Source organism: Schistosoma mansoni, chromosome 3 (genome assembly GCF_000237925.1).
Source record: "Schistosoma mansoni strain Puerto Rico chromosome 3, complete genome".
In the NCBI taxonomy this organism is placed as follows: domain Eukaryota; kingdom Metazoa; phylum Platyhelminthes; class Trematoda; order Strigeidida; family Schistosomatidae; genus Schistosoma; species Schistosoma mansoni.
In genome coordinates, this window is record NC_031497.1 from 20,963,687 (window position 1) to 20,987,026 (window position 23,340).

Consider the following 23,340-nt stretch of genomic DNA (forward strand, 5'->3'; position numbering starts at 1 on the left):
TATGTTATTTTACATAAAACATGATGGAAATGCGTTAGTAATACATAGAATGCAGAAACTATAACATCATCAATATGTTGTAAACAAATATGTATCTTCAATGTACAAGATAAAAAGGGAAGCATTTCTTATAAATGAATGAATCTACAGTGATTTTATAATTTCAGGTTTGAAAAAATGCACAATGCTATTATTTATCATTACTGTAAAAAATAAATAAATCCCAACTAAAGTTAAATACCAGACGTAACTCAAATCTTTATTATTATTTTCGGTTTACTTTTTCCACATGATCATATGTTGTACCAAAGGGTAAATAAATGCACATATACATGTAAACGCTTCTATTTCAAATAATTAATTTAACCACTTGTGTTGCATTTGTCTGCTTTTTAAATTAATCAGCTACCACTTTCATGTTAATATAAGTTAAAACAATAATCTTTTGATTGAGATCAGGAGTCGATCGATGTTAGACCACCATGGAAAATCTGGACGGGCATTTCGCCACATTACGGGGCTCCTCAGCAGTGCGCATCCACGACTCCGCACTCTGGATCTGAATCCGGGATTTTCCGTCTCGCGAGTGAACGCTTAACCTCCAAACCACTGAGCCGGCACCCGACGGTGTTCATGTTTGACTCCAACCAATCAACGAAATTGCACAACCATCGATCGATTCCAGATCTCAGTCAAAAACTTAACAATCTCCGCAACCCCATACTGATAAAACAATAATGCCATTAAAATTCAGATAGGTGAGTTAAGATAGAAACTTAAGACAGATGCTATTCCACTGGATTGTTTTCGGAAGTGTGCAACTATTGTGACCAATTTTAATACGTACATCATTGTCTATTATTCCAAGTGTTTATTTTCTCCTTGACTCCATCTAATTAGAATTTTTGTCCAATTTCTACTATATAATTTCCATTAAAATAATGAAGCACCATCTTGAGCTTAAAGTTGATGTTTGCCGCACATTAGAAATGTGATCACTCGTACTGCCTAAATTTAGTGACAATTACTTTGCATATTTTCGTGCACTTACTTCGAACTACAAAATTCAATACTTCCAAGTGTGCACATTGATCTGTAGCTGACTTTGAGTACTGGTCCATTCGTACTTAGTAAGGTACGCATTGAAAAGTCCTGGGATTTACTAGTAACGATATCAAATTTGATTCTACTAACCACATCAAACTAAAAGGTTCACGGTATAACGAAAGGAGAGTTAGTGAGGATTGTTCAGTTTGAAGTTAGATTTTGTCACGGACTGATATTATTTTGCTATTTACTAAAAGTTGCGTAGAACTGCATATCTGTCTCTCCTCAAGCTGAGTCTCTTGGACTTCATACCAACAGACAGCCACGGACCGAACCAAGAATTTCCAGGTACCATGATAAATTTAAAACATTGAGTTGGAATTCAGTCTACATCATCAAGTTTAGTGAATTTGGGGAACTCTGTTAAACAACTTAGATCACTGTTCCGTCCTCTCAAGAATGATAATAATGACAGTATTGGATGATAGACGTATTATCTTGGTAAATCAATGCAGTTGGAAAAATGTACCTTGAGGTTAGCCTTCTTTGCAAGATTAAGAAGTCTGATCGTCGGTAAGGTGTTGGCGAATACTGTCCTGAACTACTGATTCTTCAGTTGATTACTGTCCATGAGGATACTCGACCACCCATATCTAGCTAATCAAGCCTTCCTTAATATGAGAAATCATAAGGCCACAAGCAAGACGACTGTTGAAAGTCTTTTCAGTAAGAATTTAGAGAATGTATATTAAAAGAAAACTAGTTAAGTCGAATGAAGAGAACTCTCATTTAAAACCCTTACTAATATACCTTAGTAAAGCACTGATATGTTGATGGCTAAATATAAACATAAATACGAAGCAGATACAAAACGAGTATACCCGGATTATTGATTTTATTTTATCCATTATACAAAAAGTTTGCAAGAACTAGGTACCGAAGATAATTTCTTCACATAAGATGATTAAGTACAGAAATAGAGGGGACGGTAGTTTAGTAAAAAAACAAATGAACAAAAATATGACATAGTAGTAGACACAATTAAATTACAATTAGGAGCAAGGAAGACTGCTTCCGGTTAGGAGTTCCTTTCAATTTTATAAAGGATGTAAAACAAAATTACACCCACACTGGTATTGGCTTCGGTTATGAGCCATATCTGATAGCATCGCAAGCCGCTGAGTGCCATCTCTAGGACTGCAACCTACAAGTCTTGACGAACAGGTCCCAGTCCTACACAACACAGAAGTGTTGTGTGACAAAATGACCGTCTATCTGCTGTTTCTATCCCGTTTTAGCGTCCGAAGTTCCTTTCTGATGTGGATTACTGATTCAGTCCATTGACTACTGCTTAACTTTTTAATTTAACTCCAAACACTAGTTGTTATGTTCGGCTTCTACATTATTCAAAAGTCTTTGTACACAAAGACTAAGCTTTTGAGAAAGTTATTCGGATGAAAAATCAATCAAAAAGCAATATGGTAGACAACAATACAAAATACACTGGCAAAGACCGACATAAAGTTGTGTTGCAACCGCATATCTAACTGTTAATGTGTTTGTTACTGGGACACCACTGGTTTCTTTTGTACATATTACATATAAAACATCTGTTTTCTACTAGTGAAACGAATATACTTCTCTGCATCGAAATATTATTTAACACTAAACAGCTGAGTATAGAAGCAGATTTCCTCAACGGTATGTTGTTGTATAACAAATATAAAGACGCTGATCCTGCTTACTTACAGTTTTCTATTACACAAATTTTGTTGAAAAATTTTCAAGACTTTGTGAAAATTTGCTTATTCGGTTAAAGAAATTCTTCATTTTCGTACTCCAAGTAAATCCCACTTTTAAGTAAGTGAACTTCCACAAATTTAATATACGAAGAACATGAATGGCCGAAATACAAAGTTCTTTAAACTAACTCATTCACCAGATATTTGGGTATGCACCACATTCTAAGTGTCAAGGCAAATGATACTCCCCGGTTTCTGAAGCCGGAGGTCAGGGCTAGAACTAGGGACTAAGTGGTTGAAGACCGAAGGCTTTACCCACTGAGTTTATGGAGCATTAAGGAAACTTACTTGATCCAATTAAATACTGAAGTGATCCTAATGTTTACAAAACTGAGCTCAAATTTCCACTGAATATATTTCAAAAGAAGTATTAATTAATCGACCATGTGAATACACACTAGGAACGTTAGGGTTACTACTTACAAAATATTTATCTATCAAACAAATGACCAAGATCGAAAACGAAGACAACAAAATGACCTAAACCTATTCACTTCAGAAGTCTCCTTAATATAATAGAATATCTAGGGCAAATGATTATTTAGTTGTTTACTGAATACTAGAATCTGTCAAGATGTAAATTTGGAAGTACTCTATTTATTACTTTTCACTGAAATTGATTACCTAAAAACTTTCGATGAAGTCACTGAGTTGTTTTAGACTTATACGAAGACTGAGTCCTACATGAAGGATAAGTTTATTTTAAGTCCATATGCTGGTTAAAGGCATACACAAAAAATCTTATGCGGATTCGTATTAATAACCAAATTTTATAACTGTTACATTTTAATACAGAGAGCTGTGTCCCAAATTTGATTTTAATATGCCAAAAAAACTGGAACTTTTTAATGAGTGTAAACGTACGTACGAGAAGGAGACTCAACAAATTCATAACATATAGACATTTTAGATACAGCTAGTATTAAGATTACGTGTTCAGTAACAAATATATTAAAAAAGCTTTGATTGTTATACCGAAGAGATGCTGAAAATCAATCTAAAAATCACATTTCAAAAGCATAAAACAACGGTTGATCAATTGACTAGTCGTTTGATAGCAAAATAAAGAGAAACTATGTATCAAAACATGTTTATTTTAAAAAAGTTTTTGATTTACAATTTCTGTTAAGTTAATCATCATGAGGAAATCATAAACCTAGAACGAAAAGAAAGGAGATATAAAGTTAATGAACATCTTTAACAACACTCTTAAATCTAACACAATGAGCATACATTACTTAGTATTAACTTAAAAATATCACTATAAACTTACTAGGATACATTCAGTGGGATTAGAAGTAAACCATTAGTGACATGACGTCTAGGCTCCCAATGACCGAACCGATGTTCCTGACCTAGACAAACAGCCAAATATCGACGATCAGAAGAGAAAGCCAGCCCATTGATAAAACCACCCTAGTAAGGGGAAAAAACCAACCAAGAATAAAGTAAATCAGTTCTGGGAACTAAATATATCAAATACACAGTAAAGAAATGGATAGCACTTAGATCTATGTATGTGTGATAGAACAAATCGAATGTCAAAGCATTTTTGTTTATACTGTTCAACGTTAATAACTGGATTTAAAAAGTAACCGACTACAATACAAATGTCGAAAACAGCAAAATATAAAAAAGCTAACAATACCAGCAAGATAAGATTCGTACGAATGGCCCACCAATAGTTAAGTTCCAGTCAGTTATCAGGAATATAGTTGCGTTAGTTCGATTTTCCACGATATATGATAGGCAGAGGGAGATTAAATTATCGAGACAAATATAAGAGTAGTAGAAGTAATTACAGTATTAGTATTAGTCGAAAACATTAGGCATAGACTATGACTCGGAAAGAATGAATATGAAGAATAAAAAAGTGTTACATACTCTTTAAACTCAAGATGCCAGAGGAAATATAGAATGTAGGTATCTGCGCCAATGCAACTGATTTTGAGCCAACTTGCACAATGTTACTATCGATCGATTATGATAGTCACGAGGATTTCAACCAGGTAAACGGGACCTACGCACACAGCTCAGTTCAAAAGTTAGTAACTTTATGGACTGATGCCACACCTTGATTTGGCCGTTCCTAGTCTATGCTATTTCTGTGTTAGAAGTCGTGGTGGTTAGGCGTACATAATCTGTATCTCAACCACCCTAATAAATGAAGGTCTAGAATCTCAGGTAAGCCTCACTAAATTAAAATTAAAACTATAAAAAACCCTACAGTTATCGAATATGATGTAAAGCTTACCAATGAAATATTCAAACCAGGTATGCGTTCAATACTGACTTGTGTCCGTAGTTGTTGTACTTTAACTTCATTTGAACGTTCTAAAAGTGGCTGAACAAGTCGCCAAAATTGTATGTGCCCTGTGGAGGAACCTGAAGCGATCAGGTCAGTTCCATATAGACCAGCAATGGCAGTAACCCAATTCGCAACTGGTCGGATAAAAGGCTCTGATATCGACGGTGGGCATAACTTTGCCACAGGATGAGCAGGAGAAACAGTAAATACAGGGCTACCTCTACTTGAATGCCAAATATAAATAGTACTAAAATGAATAGAGAGAAGTGAATTGTAAATTGTATGTGAATAGATAAACGGTAATGAAATACTCGACAAAATTGGTAAATCTTACTTTGTAGAAGAACCCCCTATGAAAATTTCGTCATTGACTGCATAAATGCATTCTACTGAACTCCTGTAATTTAATAAAACAAGAACATTCAGAATGAATTTGAGTAGAGATTAAGTTCAACGATAACAAATTACTAAAAGTATACTGAAACTAACTCTAATGTGTTTTTCGTACTATACTGAACACAGATTTCTTCTGGAACTTTCCAAACGCAGACCCCGGGACCACCAAACCCAGAACATGAAACACACCGTTCAGATACCAAACCACATAATCCTAACACTTCGATATTTGTTCTTGCCCTGTATTTGAAGTAAAAATCAATTAACACAAACTGAAAAGAAACAGTGGTTTGTTTACGCTATAATAAAATTCTAATGGACACTAAGGTTTTGGCGACAAAAAAGACATTAAGATTGATATGATGACATGGCTCAAAATCGTTTGCAATGGCGAAGGTGCATCTACTCTTTGCGTTCTACCAAATTCTAATCTTCTGAATTCTTCATGTCCCTATCCTTTTTCTCTTTCCAAATTTATTTCACTGTATTATACTCCTTCAATAACATCTTCAAACCTTAATCTTTCGGATCACTGCTTATACTCTTACTACTTCTACCACTATCGACAACTGCAGCTCTGTGCTGTGGTATGGCAACTCGAACTGATGTACGTAAGTACGAAGTTCTACGTTGTAACTGACTGATGGTGGCACTGGTAGTAGACATGTTTTTACCAGAAACTCATTATTACCGGGAAAATTTAGAGAGATTACAAACGAGAAGCTTTACCCATGTTGAGGATAAACCGGGTTAAACGTCAGAACAACATAAAAACCAGCTTGGTAGTCCTAATATTTATTATTTGTTTATCTAAATTCATAAACCTTGGCGCAAAGGGATACCAAAATATATGTCACTGAACCCGGGTGGTCCTCATAAGGGACCACTCTCCGACCCTTTAATCTATGTCTAATCCAAAAGACAGTGGAGCAGCATTACGAGATGCAGTTCCGTGGTAGCCGGTGACCAACAATAGGTTCATACGCCATTTGTTCTTTCAGGATACTGGAGCCCATGTGCACTATTAGTTTGGAATCAAGGTTTTCCAACTCCCCTAGGTGGATCCTCCATATCCACAAACCCGGGTAGAGCGCCGGATATCCGCTTTTCGTCCTCTCAATTTTGTAGAAACCCCCGCCGCAAGAAGGCAGTGGCTATATACGTGTACCATAAGAGCATTTCGAGAAGGAAAGTGGACTCTCCTCACCTTCGAGAGCACCAAAGCTACCTAATACCACTACCTTTTAGATCAATAAATAGTAATATACATTGTGGTGCTGTTATACGGCTGAATGTAATCGACAGAGAACTTTGGATCTAGGTTACGTGCTAGCTGACGCTCGTCAACACGGTGCACATGTAAAAGGAAACGAAGACTGTGATAAAGTAGAGAACAAGAATGTAAATTTGAAAAGCAATCAACACCTACCCTTGGTCTTGTAATACCTGTTTCAAAGGCATATTCCAAACACAAACACGACCAGAACAATCTGCTGTAAACAACATGTGTGAATGGCATCTAAAACTAACGGCCTGAATGATAAAATACTAATGAGGAAAATGATTATACTCACCGTGACTGGTACCTTATGGTGCAGTAGTTTCATGAAAACTTTCATATCCTGTGGGTTCCATATTATAACGGAATGGTCCATACCGGAGGAAGCCTAAAGGATGTGGTAGATGGGAATAATTTGATGTGTAAAGTTGTGTAATACCATAATTTATTCTAAAACAATTAACGTAAAACGACAGTGGATTTGTTAGGTGTGTAGATATACCACGAAATGAATCGCATTCAAGTAAGAAACCACTTTGTGAGGAAACTTGTTTGCAGATTTACGAAATAGATTACAATTGGTACGGTTTTGCTCCAAACCCCATATATCGACAACATGTTTTAAACTTGCCTATATTATATTTAGGTGCTCGCTCCTTAACCAAGTTTTTATGGTCTACTTTAGTAATTTCCTTAAACTGAATTCTCCCTATAGGTAACATGATTCAACATTCTAGTGTATAAAAGATCTAATATAGGCCTAACTGTAACCACAAATTTAGGTGGAAAATTAAGTGCCGGTATGGCTAGAATGTTGTTTATACTTACGCCTGTTACTCCCAATGGAGCATAGGCCGCCGACCAGCTTTCTCCGACTCACTCAGGCGGAGTTGTTGTATATACTGCTACACGTTAAACACGTCGTGCACTTCAACACTATTGAAGCAATCTAACAACGTCGAATATTAAAGCAGTTAAGTAAAGATAACTCAACTGTTGTTACTGAGCTTGATTATAAATTCTTTGGATGGAGTATTTCATATATTCTCAGTCGTCACTATAAGTTGGTGCCTTCCGTACAAAAGAAATAGAGAAGTGCAATTAAATTAAAGCAAAAACTAATCTAGGATACGATATATTTTATCCTCTATCTTAAGTTTTATGGTTAAGACTCATGGTTTCCCCCGTTATTCTCTGACTTTCTTGTTGTAACTATTTTTATCCCGCTTATTTTTGTGGGCTTAGATGAAAAGATGTAAGGAGATAAACACCTGTGAAATACAGTATGCTACATCCCTGTTTGCCCTCAATTCTGACCCTTAAGTGTCAACCTAATAAGAGAACGAATAGCTCATTTTCATTGGATCTTTCAAATACTTCCTGATAGTTTGAACTGTCTCCATCCACCAGTAAACCATACCTCACTAGATACTGACGCAGTCAAGATTACTTAAAAGCGGATTGGAAACCCCTGGTTATATGCTAAATATTTTTTGGGATTTTAAAAAAACGTGGTCAATTGGCGGACGGATTGCTTAAAACTACAGGTCTATTGCTAATCACCGTTAAAAAGTAAAAATAATTAATTAAGTTGCAAGCGGTTCATATGTTTTAAGAAAGTGAAGCCATGTGACTAGGTTACTGTTGTTTCGAACAAGCTAACTGGCTGTGTGAGCATACAGTATCCATAAGAAATGTAACTCAACCCTGAAGAACAATTACGTTATTTGAAGTAAACGTGACCAAGGATGCATGTTCTTTTGCTACGGAGAGCTATTTGGACGAAAATTAACAGAATAAGGCGATTTCTGTTACCAATTTAAATCTGAATAACTTCAACTTACTAAATATTTACTGTCACTGGATATGCAAATAGACAGAATCGGGCCAGTATGATAAGGATATTTTGTTTCACGTTTCCCTCCAGGTATAGAACACAGTTTTACCATTGTGTTTAGATCCCCTAGAAACTCTTGGGATGTCAACAAACAACTTACATTTAATTACCGAAGAATCCTTCCCTCCAGTGAAGGCAAATTTGCCATCTTCAGATATACATACACAAGAGACAGATTTTCGATGACCTCTAAGAAGTATAATTTCCTCTTTATTCAAGAATTTGATCTAAATGGTAGGACTTATTTAGGCTTACACTAACCTGATGAGCGAATTTCGCTAAAAACTTTCCCTTAGCCTGAAGTGCCTCTTCTTTGAGACGTAGAGAAAGTGCTTCGTACTTTTCGTCATCCGAACCAACTGGAGAAATAAAAACGTGCAAAATTACCTGTTTCAAGTGCTTTTTGGATAGCCTTTTTTGTAAGTCGTACTTTCTTCTCATGAGCACTTTCATGTACTGAGACATCAGATTCTGTTTCAGACCCAACGCTGAAATCAGTTAGTGAGTTGTGAAAACAGAATGCTTACGAACTCGCTCCACTATCAGATTCTATTTCCTCGTCACTTTTCTGCTTCTTACTATGTTTCTAGTCCTATATTTGACACAAAACGAAACCATACTTTAACTCGCAACCTCGTCGCGCGACGATCCACTGGCATCGTTCGTAAACGGAGCTTGCTATGGGCTTGAAGGTCAAGCTACCGTAAAACGATAGGCGCGCCACCTCGACAATTTGTAAGTTTTTCCAAAGGCGGTCAAATTTGACTTGAGTTCAGCTACACGATGTCTGATAGAGAAAGTGATCCCATCATAATGATGTATAATATAGGACGAATCTTTACTTATGCTTCCGCGACGATTCACTGATTGAGAGGATTTTGAGACGCGCGCTAATTAAAAGGGATAGTAGTATTTTTCCTCGCTGAATTAAGTTTGTTATTTCGTTTGTTTATTATACATCAAGTCTACTGTTTTCAATTTCAGTGAATTTATTTCAGCCAAAGTAACATGATAAGTACCGTTTTTACAAAAGTAATGTATCATCTGTACTCCACCAATTAAGTTTTACTTTGAAAGGAACAGGAGACTATGCGGCCCGTGTTAGTCCTGGCAATGATGGTCTCTCAGTCGATCCAACTTTCCTTTGAAAGAGTCGACGGATGGAGCCTCAACCACGTGCTGAGGTAATGAATTCCATTCGCTGATGATAAGTTGGGAAAGTCTATAGTCAGCAGACAAGTAATTTGTTCTGAGCTTTGTGAACATTTTTGGAGTGTCCTCGTAAATTTTCTGTTTTGGAAGACAAGAAAAATGAGGGCATATCAGGTGCAAATTTATCATTACAATCAAGTCGCCCCTGATTCTTCGATATGACAGCGGGAATACAGGAGCTTCACTATTCCAGGAATCAGCTTAGTCTCCGTTCTCTGAACCCTTTCCAAAAGCTCACTGTCTTTTTTAAGCAGAAGCTAGCCGCTTGCATGCAGTACTCAAGTTTAGGACGCACGAACACTGTACAAAGTCAGAAAAGTTTTAGCGTCGACATGACTAAAAGCCCTACGAATTGATCATAAAGTTCTAAAACTATTGGCGGCTATTGCACGGCAGTGTTCAGTAGCCTTTAAGTTTTGGCTAACGATAACTCCTTATTAATTGTGTGTCTGGACAATAGGTAGCTCAGTGTTATTCATCATGTATGTATCTGTACCTTGATGACCGATATGCACCAAAATATACTTGGAAGTATTTATCGGCAACTGCCAGGTTTGGGACCATTCATATAATTTCTCCAGGTTGTTTTGGAGTTCTAAGCTATCACCCTTACATTGTATCGCTCTCCATATCTTGACAACGTCGGCAAATTGCAAGACCGATGACGATGGTAGACGAGGGAGGTCATTTACGTACAAGAGGAATAACAATGGCCCCAAAACAGTGTCCTGAGGGACTCCACTAAGCACAGTTTCCAGCTAGACAACTTGGAGTTCATCCGTACTCTTTGTTGCCGCCCAACTAGGAAGTTTTTTATGCACATCAATAGAGTGCCTCCAAACCCGACATTCCTTAGCTTATATAACAGCCGGTTGTGCGGAACTCTGTCGAAAGCTTTGCTGAAGTCGATGTAAGCTACGTCTACAGGTAACTTTTGGTTCTTAAGAGCGCAGCAGCCTTCACGGGCGACTAATAAGACAAGAATGACCTGTTCTAAAACCATGCTGCTTCTCCGACAGGATCCGGTTTTCATCGAGGTACTTAAACAGCTCCTTCCGAATAATCTATTTTAGGATTTTAACAACCACACTAGTTAGGCTAATGGGTCGGTAATTCTCAGGTTTATGTTTTTTACCTGTTTTGAAGACAGGACCTACTAAGGCGTTCTTCCAGTCATTTGGTAGACAACTCTAGGTTAAGGTTAGATTAAAACATATACTTAAGGGGTTCGCAACAAAGTTAGCTAATTCCTTTAGTGACCTAGGATGCAGTCCATCGGGTCCAGTGGATTTGCCTGTGTCAAGCTTACTAAGCAGACCAATGACATCGAGTTCTTTAATGGTTACGCTGTCCAGTGTTTGTGTGGGAGGATTTTCATGGACTGGTAGGGAAGGTGTTTCTATGGTATATACATTGCTAAAGTAGTTTGAGAATGCTTGAGTTTTGCCAAAGTCGTCCTCCACTAATGATGAGGCAGTACTGTCTCCCCATAGTGCAGGAACATTTCTTCTTTTTGTCCTCTGGTTTATGTAGCAATACAAGCGTTTAGGACATTCTATGGATTCCTTAACAATTTTCGTTTCATACAGCTTTCTAGACTTACGGAGGGTCGAGGTACAGGTATTCCGGACTTCTTGATGCTGATATTTTGCCTCGTCAGTCCCCAGTAACCTAAATCTATCCCACATTTTCCTTCCCTTACGGAGAAGGACGTGAACCTCCCTACTGAACAATGGTGGGGAGTTTCTCGGCCCCCTAGGTGTAGTCCAAGAGATGTGGGGGTGGTATCCTTTAAGTATAGGTTGGTACATAGCCATGAGACTAGTCTCCATCAACCTTGTATATTATTAGGGTATTTTAAGCGGTTACTGAGGTATGATTTCTGCGGTATTAAGAAAATCGCAGTTCTATGATAGCAGCCGTTCATGAAGTAGCATCCCGACCGTTGCTTCTACCTTCACGTGGTGGTTGGGCTTGCCTATCGTGATGAACCAATCGAGCTATAATAGCTGGAACAATCTTTCCTCAAGGTCCCACCATGCCAGGAAGGTCGGTTGAAGAGCGGTAAAACTAAAAGCAGCAAGGTGAAGCCGTACCTGCTGACTATACAGGGGTGTGAAGACAGTAAGGTGTTCCTTTCAGACAACCAGCATAACAGCAACGCTGCCTTCCCACAAGGAGGGGTGAGGTTAGAAATGATTGACCCTAAAAATACACATCTCACCTTATCCCACGGATTTTTGTCTCCACAAATAAGATACAATACAATACTGAGCTAATCTAACAATTATTCACAAAAAGGTCGTGTGTGATCTACCTCAAGCAGTTGTCCCTTGGGCACTGCGGTCACGATCTCAGGTCACTAAGACCACCTCTAATCCAATTTCTTTTTCACGTAACTCCAGAAGAATCCTTACACAATGTAGGCGCTCGGAAAGTGCAAACCGCTCTCATACCTCTAACGGCACTCAAGATGACTGTATTCATAACCAATCTCACTCTTCGAATTCTACTATTCCTCCTACATCGACTTTCATTACCTAACTCCCTCTGTTGGCCTTCTCTTCAAGTGTCACTATAGACAACGATTCTAGTGCGCAAAACACTGCCACAGGTCCATTAAAACCTCGTTCCAAAATATACCTTCAAGCCGTCAATGTATGCAACCTGTATCAAATCGGCCAATAGACCCCCTTGGCTAAAACCCTAGATTATCGTACCAATGATGTACGCTGTATCCGAAACACACAAACAGGATCCTAGTGTCATTCCCTTGACCTCACCTCGCCGAAAAGGAGAACCAACGGAACACACCCTCGGTGTATCTGGCTACTTGAAAGAAAGTTCTTGTGGACTAGCGGGTGTAGGTATAGCACTAAGTATGAGGGCAGAACAAGCACTACTAGAATGAGTCCCCATTAACAGTCGCCTGGGTGATGTTCAGCTAAAGGACTTCACAAGAACTCAGAAGGATATGAACACGCGTCGCTGACTTTTCATCGTCTCTACCTACGCTCCCTCTGACTGCAGCCCGGATGAAGTGAAAGATGACTTTTACAGAAAGCTCTCTGAGCTTCAAAAGGCTAAACGCACAGACATAGTACTCGTAGCGGGTGACTTTAATGCCCAATTAGGCCGCTTAAACCAGACAGGAGGACACTAAAACGAGTATTTTAGTATCCCCGTTCAGCGAACAGATAATGGTGATGGTCTGTTGCAACTACGCTTAGAAAACCGTTTATTTTCAGGAAACACTAATTTTAAGCAAAAGGATAGCATCGTCTAACATGGCGACCACCTGCACCAAACCAACGATGGACTCAAATAGACCATATTGCCATCAGTCACCGCTGAAGAGGCTCGACAGGAGACTGTCGCTCGTTCTGGAATATATGTTTAGACTCTGATCACGCTTTGGTACGAGCACGCATTTGTTTGCGCCTCAGTGGACGCAGAAAAACTACACTAAGAAGACCCATTGGAATTAAACTGGAGGACGAGAAAACCAAATGTAAATTCCAGGAACAACTGAGTTCACATTTAGGCAGTTCTGTAAACGAGACTGACCCAGATGCTGCTTGGAAAGATATACAACAGCTGTGGAAACAGCAGTAACATATATTAGTATTTTATACCAAAGGGTTGTAACAGCTCAGGTTGGTTGGTTAAGAGTTGACCCCAAACAACCAAGCATATGCTAAAACAGTATTGTTCAAGTATTCATTCACTTCCTTACTTTTTGTAAGCGTTATATCCCCTATTATCTTATATTGAATGTTGAGAGCCTTTGTTTGTCTGAACAGATAATCCCACGCTCCACTGTGACTGCGCGAAGATCGAAATAAAGACCTATTCACTACTTCTCTGGTTTCTTCTATCAATAGCACGAGGGTTACCTTAAGGCACAAAAGGGTTACAAAAAATCAACGGATTTCTTCTTAGTCTATTTCACTGATGGATTCTCGTAAACTCATCCCATCAGGCTCTGAAAACGACGAGGAGCGTAAACAAATTAGATCTAGGTTAACCAAAAGTCTAAGGAACGACTGTGAGCAGTGGTAGGCAACGAAAGCAAAAGAGATGGAAAAGACAGTAGCTGCAGGTGACACCAAACAACTCTTCAGACTAATAAAAGAAACTGGAATTAAGAAGGCAATTGTAAGCGAGACAATCTCGAAGAAGGACGAGACTCTTATCTGCTCTCAGCTCAGAAGTTTAGAACGGTAGGCGGAACACTTTAGAGAACAGTTTAGCTGGCCTTCACCTACTTTACTGTTACCCACCATTCCCAAACAGTCTGAATGGAACATTGAAGTAGGTCCCTCAACTCTAGCTGAAGTTAAGAAGGCTATAGATAATCTGAAACGAGGAAGAGAAGCTGGTCCAGGTGGATTGTCTCCAGAGGTCTTTAAATATAGTGGTCTAATTTTAGCGACTAGGTTGACTAATATTCTGGCTAAAATCTGGCATTTGGACGTAATTCCATCCGACTGGTCACAAACACTTATTGTCCCAATATATAAGAAGGGGCCAAAATCATTCTGTGATAACCATAGAGGGATTGGTCTGACTAACATAGCATCTAAAATACTTGCCTCAACAATTATCGGGCGCCTCGTTAAGACTCGTGAACTGAAAACACGAGAAAATCAGGCTGGCTTCAGACCTGGTCGTGGTTGTATCGACCGCATATCCACCATTCGCAGGGTATTACGGGGTGTTAGGGAATGATGGTGAATTAGTTGATGAGGCCACGAATCTTCGTCAACTGAGATGGTTGGGCCTTGAACACCGATTACCACGACGCGCCATGCTGACTAATATTGAAGATGGTTGGAAGAGAGTTAGGGGAGGCCAAACCAAAACATGGCATCAGTGCTTGAAGTCACTAACATTTAGTCTGAGCCATGTTGGTAGATGCAAACTAAATAGTTGGGGTCCGCGTTACTATCGTAACCAATGGTCGGAGACTCTGGGTGACATGGCTCAGAGTCGATCACACCTACGGGTGCATACACTTTCCGTCTTCCCTTAAACTATGAGATTAAAATTGCCTCATATCTGTCTTTTTTCCTGTACTATATCCTTGTATACAATCTTTCTTTTAAATATTACTACGAATAAATTAACTACTATGAATTCGGTGTTCATCTTGTTGTGCCAATGAGGTGTGGCCACTTGGACCGATGTATATATATGCCTGGTCCTACGTTGTAGCTGACTGACTAAGTAACATCATGAAATGCACTCCAAAGGAAGTGAAAGTGTACTAAATCTTCTCCGGCCTTAGTCTTCAAACTATTAAACTCTCAACCAAAAAAGACAATTACAACATCTACTAATTTTAGAAAGAGAAGTCTTGGCTTTTCGTGAAAACCTATTCTGTTATAAACTTGGAGACAACTCTGACTGTCATTTCTAGATCACTTGTTTCATGGTAAATAAGATTTTGTAAATTCCGGTTGCTGAGGAAACAAAACAACATGTATGCCTATCATTAATCAAGAACGTGAATTAGCTCCAAGATGAACCTTATTTCGAAACAAACTAAGCTTTCATTTTGAACAGAAATGAAGTTCAACCGAAAGGGGATACTGTTATATCCTAAGAAAAAAAATTGTGGGTAACTTCTGGGAACTATGTATGGAATATCATACATATATATAATTTGCAGGTAAAATCGTTACAAATACTGCGTAATTTATTGAGTTAAGCTCTTTTAACCACTTTCTTTGGAGGGTTATAAAAAATTTTCCAGCATGGACAAAATGATAAAATACTGGTGCATGAATATTCGATTGTTGAATTAAGGCAAAATCGTACAGCTTAAAAGGTGGCCATTAAATGAATGCTGTCACAAGGCTGAACCGTTGGCAGTAAATACTGCAGGCGACATACAGAGGATAGAACAGAAAAACGATGCCATAAAATTGACCACATTACATCCATTAATTGGGAACAACAGACCACATGACTAGTGCTAGGCAAACGAACAACGTCAACGGCTTGGAGATAAAGTAACTATTAAAATAATTATCAACTTTCATACTACTTTTAAAAAATAATTACCAATAGCTTCCTCTAATTCATTGGACGGAAAGTGATGAAAGGCGTTTTAAGATGTAATAAAAAAACTCTTCGTATTAAAAATAATACGAAAACCACCATGGTATAAATACCAATCGACAATACACTACACTTTAATACTTTTCACTGGCCGATTATTACATAATTTCCTTTCAATAAATGGTTTTCAGAAACAATTCATGACAAAATGCCACTTCAAGTTCTATTTAATTATTCGACACAATTTTGTTTCACTAAGAACCACGATCGAGGTAGACTAACTACAGGCATTGCATATCACTAGCCCTGATAACCGTTATAAAATAAATCCCAACGGGGCGAGACTAAAGAACATGGACGAGCCAATCAGAAGCTTTCGCGGGTTTTAAAGGCCACGGCGGTAATTTCGGAACATGAAGCTTACGTACGATCGCTTCACAGCGGATTTTCGAGAAGACGTGATAATTGAGCGACTACAAGAAAAGGGATTATTAAGAAGCTCCTATACTTGTGACTGCGGTAGTCAAATGACCATTGTACGGTGTGCAGACTATCTTGATGATATTATCTTTCGATGTCCTTCATGTTGGAAGAAGAAATCAGCTCGAACAGGGACTTTTTTGCTCGGTCAAAATTAAGGTTGAGACAAATTATGCTCCTTGTTGCGAATTGGATAATAAAAGCACCGGTAACACTAGCTGCCACCTTTGCCGATGTAAGCGAAGTTTCGGCAGTTCAATGGTACGAGTTTTGCCGAGATATTTGTGCAACAAAACTGACAAGCGTACAGCAATTGTATGGAGGAGTGGGGAACATTGTTGAAATAGACGAAAGGGTTGTAAGGAAACGCAAATACAACCGTGGCTGTTGTATTAAAGAAGATTGGGTAAGTACCTCTTCCATAAATATACCTCATAGGTCCTTGGAATATTTGATAGATCATTACAGAAAGGACACTTCCAAAGAGTCAGGAACCGGCAGGCACCAACAATCATACCGATTATACAGCAATATGTGCTGCCGGGCACTACTGTTTATACAGATGATTGGAGAGCGTACAGGTGTCTAGGTAGACTGGGATATGTGCATGAAGTCGTTATACATAAGCGCCATTTCGTTGACCCTACTACTGGGGTGCACACTAACAACATAGAAGCTATGTGGTCAAGACTGAAAGAGTTTTTGAGACCCTATCATGGCTCCAGAGGCAGACTACTGTGGAGCCATATGGATGAATTCATTTACCGCATGCAATATGATTTTAGAACTTCTGAACCTATATCCAACTTTGGTAAGTTTTTAACTCATGTAAAAGAACAGTATCCACTTTAATTCTTTGGTTTTGTATGATAAATTTTTACCATACACTAACTGTCTTCTGATTGGCTAATATTTCTCAAGGTCATTTAAGATTCGTTCAAAGGTCGTCCATGTTCTTTAGTCTCGCCCCCAACGGTTTACGAATTCAGAAGGCAACACGAAGTGCCAACCACAGTTTATTGTTGAATAGTACAGATCACCAAGCTACAGTCATACCAAGCAAAATAGAGCAGAAACGCCAATGCGAGCGGGAGAATCAAAAGTTGAATAAAGAATCGGATTATATATATATATATATATATATATATATATATATATACTCTTCAATACAGACTACAATGAGAGAAATATTTGGTTAAGTATGAAAGTATACGTAAAGTCAGTCACGAGATTTGTAAAATAAACATAAATGAATAGTAGTATTCGTAATACATGAAAAATGTAAATGACACGAAAATCAAAAGTGTATTTTAATAATATAGAACGTAACGGCGAAATACACACAAAGCCATTCATATATAGTAGGAATAGTATGCTTATTAGGAAAAAAAACCCACTTATATACATAGAAATAATTTACTCATTTAGCTTCATAGAAAGTTAATATTCATAAGTGGTTAATTGATAACATTACTGGTTAACTCTTCATAACACATTTGGCACACACGAACTGGATCTTTACTAAACGTTGTAGGAGCCCGATTAGAAGAACAGTTTTGGCAAAATATACCGCCACAATTTCTACAATGATGCTACATATGAAAAATGAAAAAGGATGTCATCATTCTTAATTATTTATCAGGTAAGTATTATAAGTAAACTAGAGTACAGTGTGTCAACATCACTTTAGATATATGAAGTACAATAGAGAATTTTACTTAATTAATTAACTAACAGTATGGGTTTATGTAGATGATCTATAAATATATTCACTCGACCTTCAGAGTAAAGCTTTCTAAATATTCTTTATCTTTTTGGTGTAACACAACTGATTGGGTCAATCGCTAGGAAGAGTGTGATTATCACTGAAACGAATTAGTCGATTATCACAAACCTGAACTTTAATATACGAAAACTAAAAGTATACCTCTAACATTTATTGAATTTTGAAATGACTTCAAGTGATATTAGATTTTTCGATCTTCACACTGTAGTATCCATATTATTTCCAGTATTTCATTTAAAGCGAATAATCAAATACGACATAGATACGTTTGTAGGGAAACTGAATTTTAAAAATATCCTTGTTACTAGCTACAAGATTAATCCAACTACTGAAGATAAAGAAATTTATGACATATTAATTACTAGTCATAGAGTTAAATCAGGAAAGAGAATCTTTAGATACACTGAATTTAGGTTCAATATACAGGAATTACAACCATATGGAGTAACTGATAGACTCCTGAATTACTCATTAGCGCTCACATGTTTAAACTATTATAAACAGTGAATTAGACATATTTAAATATATAGGTCTTATGGCCAATAAATTGTATCGAAATTTTTGAATCGAAATAATTTACTCTCAATTCTTTCATTTTAACTAAACAATAAAGACCAGTCTTACTAAGTAACGAAATGTGAAAATCAAGTTCAGTATATGACCGACATCAAATCACACCAAAGAAAGAATTCGATAGTTCATAGAAATGAAAGATTATTTCCATGATGAATGGTTGTAGGTAAGAATTACAAGATATAGTTTAATAATAGACAAGTTGGTTGGTTCGCTGTACTGATGAAAGTGTAAAGAGAACTAACAACATGTCCATTTACCAGTAAACCTTAAAATTAAATGAATCCAACTTGTAGATATTCACCAGAACAATGTGAGTTTTCTAATAATTTAAACATATAAACGATAATAAATTCCAGAAGAAATTCTTGTAAATTACTAAAGTGTAGAATAAGACAAATGAGTTTATGGATCGGTTTATCAATTCTCACGTCTACAAGTTGATCCAAATGAAAGAATGATAGCATCTACAATCTTCAGAAGAACAATATTTCATTCAATTCGGATAACAATTAGTGACTTTTAAGAAGAGAAGTGACTCCTTTACCAGGTATAGATCCATGGACTGTGCCTTGAGCTACATAGTATCTGTAAGAGCTTTTGATACTGTCCAGCTGATCAAACCAAAAGAGGCGGATAGAGACTCAAACTTCAGAACTATTGATTGAAAATCGAACGATTTAGCCTCCAAGTCACTGCTTCTGTGAATGTACACAAGCCGTTTAATACCATATTTTAGTTTACAGTGGAAGATTTCAGCATAAAGTATAGAACAGTCAGACAAATTCCTGACCATTAAATACTTAATATGTAAAGACTCGAAAAATATGAAAAAGATGCTTTCACAACGGTTATTATCGGTTATTTTTAGCATCATTTTCAAAGGTTTTCACCCAGTTCGATTTTTACTACAGTTCTCATTGCATAATTTACATATGTATGCTAGATAAGGGTATCAAAGAGCATTTGAATCCCACTTTGCATGTTGTAATCCAATGGAATCGCATCCTGTTTCATGAAGTAAAGGTGAAAAGGGAAACATTTTAACTGCTATAAACTCTCGTTTCAGTTTCGGAGTATAATATTCATGGCAGAGAATAGTGATTCCTTCGAGACTACTGATATGTTTGGATGGAAAGTGACAACTAGAATGATACATAATTCCAAAGCATCCTGATTTTGGTCTCCCAAACTCAAAACACAGTGTACACGATATCAAGTTACTTGAACTGGTTGTTGTCTTGAAGAACTTCACTTACTTATGCCTGTTACCCCTCGTCGAGGAGCATAGACTGCCCACCAGCATTATCTAATCAACCCTATCCTGGGAAATCCTTTCCACTTGTTTCCAGTTGCTATTCATTCACTTGATGTCTGCTTCCAATTGCCGACGCAGTGTGTTCTTAGGCCTTCCTCTTTTCCGTTCCCCTTCAGCATTTCAAGTTAGCGCTTGTCTCGTGATGCAGTTTGATGATTTTTGCAATATGTGTCCTATCCACTTTCATGGTCTTTTTTTAATTTCCTGGTTTGTCCTCTCTCACAGTAGGTTGATGCTGATAGTAATCGGTCAACGGACATTCAATATCTCACGTAGACAAGTGTTTATAAATACTTTAACATTTTTGATGATGGTTGTGGTAGTTCTCCAAGTTTCAGCTCCGTATACTAGAACTATCTTGATGTTTGTATTGAAGATTCTGACTTTGATATTGTCTGACAGACAATTATTTTGAGTTCCATATGTTCTTCAACTGTAGGAATGCTGCCCAACCCAAATACTTCAGTAGTAACATTTTTGAATGTAGCACTACATCGGTCTAATTTTTAAAAGAAGCATAAGTTCCTTCAAGATTATAGATATGCCTTGTTGACAAGTATCACCTAGTAAGAAACTGAAGTTAAATGCTTCCATTCATCTAAAGCCATTTAGTAAATCAGTAAACTTTATTCAGTAGTAAAACTTATTATACACATATAAATTAGTTCAATTAAAGAGTAATCAGAGAAAGTGTATTACAATTAATGATTAGAATGAAAAACTACTTTGTTTATATTAAGTAGAACAAATGCAAAAAATTAATCATACCCTTCGTGTACTGATGGAGAATTCACGATCACAACCGAAGCATGTTACAGCTTCGTCATCTTTAGTCCATTGACGATTAGTTAAACGATCGCGTAAAACCTATTGAAATTTATAAGTAATAGTTTGTATTATTATTATTATTAATATTACCTGAAGTATTTGATTTTCTCTACCTAATTCAACAACAGCTATTTGTAATTCTTTAAGTTCTTTCACTTTACAATTCAATTCATTTTGAAGATTTGAATTTGCATCTTCAGCTTTAATTAATCTGTAAATAATTGATGAGAAGGGATTGTGTGGAGATTTAGTATTTTCATAGTTGAAACATGAGTCAAAATAAGCCAGATCACCAAGAAAAATCTGGAAGCACTGGATGGCCGTTTCGTCCCATTGTGGGACTCCTCAGCAGTGCACATCCACAACCTCGCCTCGCGAGATTCGAACCCAGGACCTACTAGTCTCGCGCCAGAGTACTTAACCGATAGACCACTGAGCCGGCATCCAAGGAATCCCACAAAGGGACGAAACGGCCGTCCAGTGCTTCCAGGTTTTTCTTGGTGGTCTAGCTTCAATTGACTCACGCTTTCAACTATGAAAATAATTAATGATTAAAGAAAAAAACAACAACTCAAACAAACTGTTATGTTTTGTATGCTTGAAATGTATGAAATGATTAAAACATACAGGATTTTATAAGTAGACAAGTAATATTGTAATTTTAGTGAAAAAAGCATGAAATGATTGTGATTAAAACAAAATTTCTTTCATGTAAAACACTTCCATATATCCACTGAACGTTTTCAGTGTAAATTAACAGAGGAATACACTGTAAGTAATGCCCAAAACAGACAAAACTATCAAATGAGTAATGATAGTATAACACGTTGAACACCAGGTGAATATGTGATATGTCTTGCTGATTGAACTCTATACTCGGATCCTAAGCTAGTCTCGTAATCCCCAAACTAGAACTACACAGCGACTTGAACACGAGAAAAAAGGCACAACATATGCGGGAATCACTTTAAAGGTTCATTTATGTACAGAGAATATAGGGTTTTTATAGTATTTTAGAATTCCTTGGGTTTTCGTGAAAATTCTAGAATACTACTAAGCATAGTAGCAGTGTAGTAATCAGCCAATCAGAACCTCTACAGGTGACTTTTCATGTTTTTAGTAAAACTTCTAATCAAACGCTGACTGCATAAAATGCTTCTTAATGTTTCCTGAGCTTGTCATATCTATTTCGAGAAATTTTCAGGATCATCCCAACAATATGAAAGATTAGTTAATGAGATTGTGAGTGTCTATTGAACGATAAAGTCCAAATAACCACCACTTATCTGTTATCACTATCTAGACCTCTATAAGTTATTCTGCTTGGTAGCGTAGGTCTATATTAAACATGGCCAATATCCGTTAAAATAAAATATCAAATAAACGCATAAAGTGATCAACTTTCAATTAGAACCTTGTGAACAAGTGGATGTTGACTAGTTATGATTTACTAGATTACTGTAAGATAATAAGTGTAAACTTTTATAATCAATTCCAATGTTTTTAATTTACATGTATGTGGTGTGTACTACTGATGTCGACAGATATAATTGGTATGTATCACCAATCAAAGGGGGAATGCCTGGAGGCAGAAAGGTGAGGATAGAGAATGATTAGCATAGAAACGAAATAACAAGAAGGTCTGAGACAATTGATGGATATTTTGCAAATAAAGTATTTACTGTATGGTTCTCAGATTTTACCAAGATATTCTGTAATGTTGTACTCAAATACATTTGGTTGTCCCAATCGGTGTTCTCGTCCACTATACTATAAACAATAACCATATTTTATGCCAAGAAAAATAAAATTGATTAAAACCTACTTTTCCATGAGAGAATCAATTTCTTTCTTGCATAATTTTGATTCGGCTATAAATTGAAAAGAATTAAAGTAAGGAAACAAGTTATTCATAATCAATATTAGAGTCTGGGAAAAATATACGCGTAAACTTAGATTGTTTTGTTACCCTACATCAGAACGATATCATGAATAGCAAACGAATTGAAATAATAGTATTAACAATGATATCGAGAAGGACTGAATCCTTCCTTTTGGATTATATGTATTATGTTTAGTTTTCCACTACAATTAAGTTTACTATTTCTGCTCCGTTGTCGCATTAATTTCCTCATTCTCTTTCTTTCGCCCCCGAGATGTACTAATGTGAAGATATGACGATTTCGAACTACACAGATTTATTTAAAGTCCTACGTTGTTTATGGATGACTGGTGAAATCCTTCTGTCAGCCTCAGAGGATTTACCACCAAGTGAAACACGATAAGACTCCAAAATCATATTTACAATTACATTAAGGTAAACTGTTTTTTTCATTAGCTGATTAACT

The 23,340-nt window shown here is 37.0% G+C and overlaps 1 protein-coding gene across 1 annotated transcript; it reads right to left on the reverse strand.

Annotated features, from left to right (window-relative positions):
- Positions 1 to 17,944: 17,944 nt before the first annotated feature.
- On the reverse strand, positions 17,945 to 22,825 carry Smp_144330 (hypothetical protein; the record flags this gene model as incomplete). Its single annotated transcript, XM_018799607.1, has 4 exons — positions 17,945 to 18,079; positions 20,933 to 21,031; positions 21,083 to 21,203; positions 22,818 to 22,825. The coding sequence occupies 4 exons, from the start codon at positions 22,823 to 22,825 to the stop codon at positions 17,945 to 17,947; spliced, it is 363 nt and encodes a 120-aa protein (XP_018651379.1).
- Positions 22,826 to 23,340: the final 515 nt, after the last annotated feature.